The sequence below is a fragment of the Psammomys obesus genome, unplaced genomic scaffold (genome assembly GCF_907164565.1).
Source record: "Psammomys obesus unplaced genomic scaffold, mPsaObe1.curated_primary_1811, whole genome shotgun sequence".
Taxonomy (NCBI): Eukaryota; Metazoa; Chordata; class Mammalia; order Rodentia; family Muridae; genus Psammomys; species Psammomys obesus.
Window position 1 is genome coordinate 60,188,536 of NW_026591086.1, and position 8,317 is coordinate 60,196,852.

The 8,317-nt window shown below is 40.0% G+C and overlaps 1 protein-coding gene across 1 annotated transcript in view; it reads right to left on the bottom strand.

Moving 5' to 3' along the window:
- Window positions 1–8,317, bottom strand: part of Nalcn (sodium leak channel, non-selective) — a 273,950-nt gene that overhangs the window by 224,489 nt on the left and 41,144 nt on the right. Inside the window, exon 9 of the mRNA XM_055609597.1 lies at window positions 6,724–6,730. Coding sequence (XP_055465572.1) covers window positions 6,724–6,730 — 7 coding nt within the window. The remainder of the gene's footprint in view (window positions 1–6,723; window positions 6,731–8,317) is intronic.

The window sequence follows — 8,317 nt, forward strand, 5'->3', positions numbered from 1 at the left end:
TGTGTGTGCGTGTACATGTGTATATATGTGTGTAGATGTGTGTGTGTGTGTACATGTAGATGTGTATGTGTCTCTGTGTGTTCATGTAGCTGTGTGTGTGTGTGTGTGTTTACACATACGTGCATGCGTAGGGAGTCCAGAGATCAAGCCTGAGGGTTGTTTCCCCACAACCATCATCCCTGCGTTTGTTGGCTTTTTGTTTGTTTCGATGGTCCCTCACCGGCTGGGGTCCAGCACAGAGCCGAGGCTCGTTGGCCAGTGAGCCCCAGAGCTCTGCCTGTGTCTGCCTCCCCAGCACTGCCATGCCTGACTTTTCACACCGGTCCTTGTGCCTTCTACACTTTATGGACTGAGCTGTCACCTCAAGCCCTTGATCACATAGGTCTTCAGAGATATAAAAACGTTTCTCAATCTTCAGTTTTTGAAAGAAAAATAACTGCTTGCTTAATGTGATTATTTCACAGGTAATTTAGAGGAGAATGATCTTATAGTTGACTGAGTGTGTTTCTTAAAAGTAACTTAAATTATGTGCATACATAATGTTCAAAGCCCATGTGTCACACAAGGAAACATGGAAAACACTGATACTTAGAAATTATTTTCTTTAGATATACTACATTGTATTGTTCGGTCAACTTTCATTATCAAAGTATTATTTCTTGCTAAATAGCCACATTTTTATTAAATGAATAATGACTCTATGGTAGTGCCGGGAAATAGAATGCATTCTTCTGTGTAGAATAATAAAGCGTGTTCCCAAACCACTCTGCCACTCTAGACCCTCAGGCACAAACTGAGGTTGTGTGAGAAACAACATTTCAATAGTCATGTTTGGATTGTCATCTCCAATTCCACTCACTCTTCCTGCTCTTTCCCACCAATGCTTTGAGAGCATCACAAGAAGAACCTAAATCTACATGTCAGTGTAAAGGGAGACCCTGGAGCTTCCTATAGGGATAGGGTGCTGCGTCAGGACTGAGCACAGTATGCTTTTGTAGCTTGGATATAGGTTTAGTCATGTTTGATTATCTTTAGTGTTGTGTTGTGTGCATTGCTTTCCTGTCTTAGTTATTTATATACATATATTATTTATTTATCTATTGTGTGTGTGTGTGTGTGTGTGTGGCACAGCAGGTTTCTCGGAATTGAAACATTCTCTCCAGGAGTAGTAGAAAGCTGCTGAGACTCAGGAGGTGAACAGAACTTTACACGTCTGGGAAAGGAGGATGTGCCAGGCCCCACCCTGCGTTGTAGGAGTGGCCAACTACTGGGGAAGCTGCCATCCCTGCTGTCAGGAAAAGTCTTCAGACATGTCAGACTGTCAAGCCGCTTCAAGGTTGTGCAAGAGCACTGGGGCACATGTCCTGTGCTGGGTGGCTTTGAACGTGTAGCCACTTGTGAGCCGTCTGTGCTCCCGCAGGTAACCCTCAGCTACGCTCCTGTGGGTGACCTCAGTAAAAACGTACTGGTCCCTTAGGTTGGACTTTGGTGTAGTTATTAGTTTGTCATCACGCGTTCCCCTTCTGGGGTTAGTAGACATGGTGTGCTACTGTGAGTGTGCTCACGTGTGTATGTATGTGCATGTGTGTGTTGTAGGTGTTTGTATTATTGCTGTTGTGTGTATTGTTGTTGTGTTGTATGTTGTTCTGTGTGTGCTGTATGTGTATTATTGTGTGTGTTGTTGTATTTTTATGTGTGTTGCTGTATTGTATATTGTTGTTGTGTTGTATGTGTTTGTTGTTGTGTTGTGTTGTATGTTGTTCTGTGTGTTGTATGTGTATTGTTGTGTGTGTTGTATTTTTGTTGCATGTGTTGTTGTGTTGTGTATTGTGTTGTGAGTTGTGTGTATTTTTGTTGTGTATGTTGTATTTTGTGTTGTTGATGATGATGTATGCATGTATGCACATTTGTTTATGTGGAGGTTCATGCATCTTTGCAAAGGTTTGCATATGCCACATACTGATGCTGGGAATTTTCTTACAAAGCTTTTCAACTAAAGCTGACTATATTCACTTTTAGGAAATAAGCACCTTGACACAGGAATTAGCAAGAAGGCCCATCTTAAATTGCAGAAACTTATTGAAAAATATATGAGCTAAAATTGGTTTATTTAGAATGATGTCACCTTTTGAATTTTCTAATGAATACTTTATCCGAACAGGAGAAACCTTCATGAACAGAGTGTTCTATTTCTTGAAATCATGTTTAATTTTTCTAATGTGTATTCTGCACATAATTAGCTCAATTATCTTCTGTGCGGTGTAACCTCATAATGATAATTATCTTTAACACAACTATTCTGCGTACTCAACTACCAAGTACTATGTACTCAGCTTGAAAACTATCACTTGGGCATCAACACAACAAAGCAAGCTGAAGCAAAAGAAGGTATATCTTATCCATTACTCCTGAACATGGAGCAAACTTAAAAGGACTCGGTTCTCAACACTTTAAAAGGTATTCAGGGTGGCTGGCTCCCCAGCTAGCAGTGAGGAGCACCTGTTGCTCTTCCAGAGGACCTGAGATCAGTTCCCTAGCACCTGCATGGTGGCTTACGGCTGCCTGTAACTCCAGGTCTAGGGGACCAACATCCTCTTCTGGTATCAGTGGCTACCTGCATGCATGTGGTACACATAGGCACAACCAAGCAATCTTCAAAATATACTTATAAATCTAATGCTTCTGAACTAGGCTTAGGTTTTTTTCCATGATGGCACAACTATGTCTCATTGTTGAAAATAATAAATCTCCTGAAACTAGTCAGTATGCAGAATTAAAATTTTGCAATAAAATCAGTTTATAGAAAAATGAAACTGTATGTTTACATATTTTTTCTAAGTTAAAATCTCACAGGTAATAACATTTGTTAGTTGGAATATATTTCTTCAGAGTAGAAAGTGACTAAACCTCCACATTTTGAGTAGAAAATATCCCTAAAAGGGAGGAGTGAGATCTTTAGTGGTTTTATTCACACATGGAAAAGAAGTGTTGACATGGCTGAATGCTGACGTTGGCAGGGAAGCTTGGGTATTAAATTAGAACCATTCCAGGGAGGTCAAAGCCACATGCCAGTGCAAACACTTCCCGCTTTCTGTGCCTGGGTACTTTCCAGGGAGACTGCGTGCTTCCTCGGGGTGGGGTGCAGAGTATCCCTTCCCTCTGTTTGCCTTTGAGGAGCAGTGGCTTCAGATCAAAGACACCTCTTGGGATTTATTTTCTGACTTAATGAGGCCACACTCACCACAAGTCATGTTCTGTTTCTTTTTCTAACACTCCAAGTGGCCATGATTCCTATCCATCTGATGTTGGACCAACCAGGTCACCATGCTGGCCTTGAAATTCTCAGATTCCTCTGGGCAGTTGTGACACTGCCGGCTAAACCATTATAACCACCACACTAAACCATTAGAAGCTTCTGTGTTTTCCCAAAGGGCAAGCAGAACCGATGGTGCCAGGAGCACAACCACTTCTGGTGCTTTAGCTTTGCCACCCATCATTGAAAAGTTTGTTAGGAGCTGGTCAAAAGAAACTCAGACAAAGAAGCCAGGGTGGCAGTTCTGATGTATGAACTTCATTGCAAATTCAAGTATCAGAACTGGGCATTTGAGCACCTTAGATTAAAACAAGCACTGTAAGCTAGAGTGTAAAGTCACAGCCCTCTGCTCACACCAGTCAGCGCAGGGATTAAGAAAGGCCTCAGCACCACAGCCGACCTGTGGTAAGATGCTTCTGGCTAACCCCAAGCTGCAGCCTTAGCGGTGTTAGCAAGTCACTTGTTGGTTCTCTCCACTCAGAATGTCACTCTGTGCACCTCAACGTGTGTTTCTGCTAGGTTTTCTCACAAACTACTTGACAACACTGTGTACAAAACAATTACGTAGAACAGGAGTAAAAGAGAATGAAAACCTGACTCATTCAAGGAGTTTTTGTCTGCTTTCTCTTTTGAGCTGTATAGCCCTGGCTGTCCCAGAGCTCATTCTGTAGACCAGGCTGGCCTCAGACTTACAGAGATCTGCCTGCCTCTGCCGCTCGAGAGCTGGGATCACAGGTATGTGCCAACACTGCCCAGCCTCATTCAAAATATTTGCCTCAAGTGCCTCAAGTATTATATTGTACCAAAGCAAATAAATTCTGAGCCACAGAGCTCTGGGCAACCGTGGTCTTGCCTCTTATTTTTTGAATGAGGTGTCTTTCTATATTCTCCTTAGGCATGATAGCAAGACTATTACACCACACCAGAGACAATCTGGCAAGGTAGGTGGCAAGCTACCTTCTTATCAAGTGTGTATACTGGGGACCCCAAAGAGCCATCAGGTATTTGAGAGTGGCTGATGAGAAGACATGAACTTTCTATTACTGCTCAAGACAAGAGAAAATTGTAAAAATATCTCTCCCAGAAATGCTAGTTAAGCCCAACAGAGAGAAATGTGTCTGACAGATAAAGCACTTATTCAAAGCTTTGATTATTTTTTATTTAACTAGTTATCCAGCAGGTATAGCTTGTTATTCTTCTCCATCAGTCACTGTAGGCTTTTCACGGGTCTTTTTGGAGTGTGTGTGTGTGTGTGTGTGTGTGTGTGTGTGTGTGTGTGTGGTACCTTATAAATCACTTTTTAAATCAGTTGCTTGAGCTGTAACAACCACTGTTTAAAAATACAAGAAAATGTTTGCAGTAGTTTAAAGAAAAAATTAGTAATATTAATTTCTGATGTACTGACAGAGATGTTCTAATGAACCTCCATAACAAAGTCTTTCAATGAAATTAGTACCTCAGTTTTCGTCTCTTTTGGAGGAAATGTAGCCAAATGTTTGTGCAAAGCTGCTGTTTGCTCATTGCTTTCAGTTCCTGCTTTCTTAATACCAATGGATGTTTAGCAATTACGAATAAGCCCCTCGTGTGGCAGGTGCATGTTCTAATTCTGTTAGGCTTAAATGCATTGCTGCTGCTGCATGGGCACGTATCAAACACCCCGAAAAATTAGTCAAGTTTATAAAGGGACAAAGGGAATTTTTCTGTGCATATTGTGGAAAAGCTCTTTCATGTGGTACTTAAAATTTCTAGGGAACAGCTTGTTTGGGACCGTCTTTGCTTTGAACGTCACAGCCAGAGAATTCCCTCAGTTTTTACCTTGAGTCATTAAAGAGGCTCATGAATGTATGACAGAAAACAACTAACCCACCTATACCTCAGGATAGAAGACCAATAGTAGTCTGGGCTCCATTCAATACCATCAAACCAGGACAATTCCTGAGCTCCCTAAGACTTTCTGAAGGATACCAATAGAAAAGCCATCTTAGAAAATGCTTTGATTCTGTATTGATAGCCTGAAAGTTCATTCTCACCAGTCTCTTATTTTAAAACAAGGCAACTGTGGCTCAATGAAGCTGAGCCACATCCCTAAGTTGGCCCAGGAGCAAACCTACATGCTTCTTACAATGATTCATGCCTGCTTTCACAGACATGCCCTTCTTGCTCTGCCATGAATGCCTGAAGCTTCTGAGTTTCCTGGCTTGGTTTTGAGGAATTTGAACAAATTCCTGTCTGGTACATTTTGGGAAAACAAAATTCTGCTTTGAAAAGTAGACAGATCAGGCCAAGGAGAGGCAAAAGGGAGGGAGGGGAAATTCCTCTCTGTGCTTTTGGATCAGGGTCCAACAGTTATTTTGTGTTTCTGCTGGATTAACATTTCTCTGCCCCCTATTCTTCTGTGTTCCCCAGATTACTAACAAGACAGTGTGAAAAGTTTCAGTTATCTTCTGAATTTTTATCAACTCTTCAAATTGAAAAACTAAAAACAACAAGATTTTTCTTTTATCAATGTCTTAGATGAGTCAAAACAACATAAAATTCAAAACTAATTCTTATTTAGTTTTTAGATAGAACTTCTGGAAATTCAGTAGCAACAACTAGAATTCTGGTTATTGTATCATGTTTTGTGACACAAGTACAGTTATTTAAGAGGTAGAATATTAAAGAACATATTTTATAAAAGTAAATTGGCTGTGACTTTAATAAAATGGCTATTTTTGGGAACACACTTGTAACTGATTTTTGTCATGTTTTGAAAAGGTAAAGCTAGGACAGATATTTGCTGTGTATCCTTCAAGACTTGTTTATCTCTTATTCATTGGCATATGGCAGTTCAGACTGATATATACATACACACACACATAGATACATATATATCCTATTTAGGAATGGTTGCCTTTAGACAAATTTCTTCCTGAAGTGGACAGTTTCAGAACCATGTACAGAAATTATTTCCCCTAAGCAGTTTCACTTCTAGCAGCTGGAGAGAGCAACAGCACAGACTTGGAAAGTCTGCTAGAGGATGCAACGGCTGCCACAGAAGCTGAGTTCCTGGGGCAGAGCATCTCTATTGCCCAGGCCAGCAGATCTCAGCTACTGCAGAGACCGATAGTCTAAGTAACTGTGGTTCAGTCCTCTCCAGTGGCTGACCCCCATGGAGACGCCAGTGTGGGGAGATCAAAAGTGCTAGCTGAAAACCAGTGTACTCTTACTTTAAAAACCTCACATAAATACATAGATCTGAATCAATAGTTCTGAGAAAGATAACAAGGCCAAATTCACAATGGCTTTCTGCAAAACAGTTCACTTTTCTTACAAAAAAAATTCTATTAATCTTGCTGTAAGTTACCAGCAAGCCTAACCACAGAAATTCATATTCCATATGAATTCTTAACCCAAAGATGGTTTCTTACCATAGATCTGAAATAACAATGCAATATCACAACTTAATGTCATATAAAGACTCACTTAAGATTCTTGCAATGTACAAAAAAAGGGACACCTTAAACATGAGAACATTAGTTTTTAAAGATAACATTTTAGCTTCTTAGCTAATGAACTTATCACTTCTTAACATGAAGTGATAAATTATTTTTCAATAAACGTTATAGTTTGTCTCATATCAAGGCTCTAAAAAGCTTGCCCAAGAAGTGTTATTTCTAAGTGAAAAAGTGTTAACTTATAAATGAAGTAGTGCGAATAATACATATTCAGACAAACAGGCAGTCAGACACAAGTACACGCCTGTTTTTACATACAATATCTGAAAGTCCCAAAGTAAAACAAAGCCACAGGAATTCAGGTATTTGGAAGGACCCTCAAGCCTGCAGCTTGTTGTTCTAGGCAAGGCAATATGAGAGATATTAGTTCTGTGACAGGATGTGTTCTGACAAACCACTGCAGTACTTTGAACTCACACCCGCAGCCATAAATGTGGAGGGAAGCCTTCAGTCCATAGCTGAGCACAACACGCCCACTTCCACTAACCGGCCAGTCTGTGCTTCTTTGTCTATTTTCAGAGGATTTCTGAAAGAGTTGATCTTCATTTTAAGTAATAATGCTCGGCTTAAGCGTTACTCAGAATCTGAAGCTTTTGACAAAAACATATATGTGTGTGTGTGTGTGTGTGTATATATATATATATATTTTTTTTTTTTTTTGAGACAGGATTTCTTGGTGTAGCCCTGGCTGTCCTGGATTCGCTTTGTAGACCAGGCTGGCCTCGAACTCACAGAGATCCGCCTGCCTCTGCCTCCCTGAGTGTTCGTATCATTGGCATGTGTCACCACACCTGCTAGTTTTTGAAAATTTGAGCATTTTATTTTTGTAGGAAATACCCTCCTCTCAGCTGTGTCAAGCTTTGTATTTTGGCAAAACAAAGTGTCACTGAGCGATTGTTACATCAAAGTATATAACGTTTAAAACGTGCCATTTTTATTATCCAATGATGATTTTTCTTTTAAATAAGGCCTGAAATCATATACAAAGAAGTAACTTTATACAGACTGAGCTGGTTGTATTTATATATTTGGAATGCACACACACACACACACACACACACACACACACACACACACACATATATATATATATATATATATAATATGACAATTAAAAAATAGAGGTCTTGAATTTGAGAGAGAGGGTTCATAGAAAGGACTGAAGGGGAAACAAGTGGGGGGAAATGATGTCATTATATTTTAATTTCAAAAAATATTTTAAAAAGTAAATGAGGAAAAATGTACCCACAGTAGCATTTTTCGATGTATGCTATGATCTAACATTTTATTAAACTGAGGTCTGTATTCTTTCCTTTCAACAAGCACTTCAAGAAATGACCAGAACTTAATCATTGAGGCAAACAATTGGGGTGATTTTTTTCCCTTTTTGTGCGCGTGCGCACACACACACACACATACACACACACACACTCTGTCTCTCAAACACACGCACACAGGTACACTCACACTCATATTCACACACACACTCACACACACACACACACAC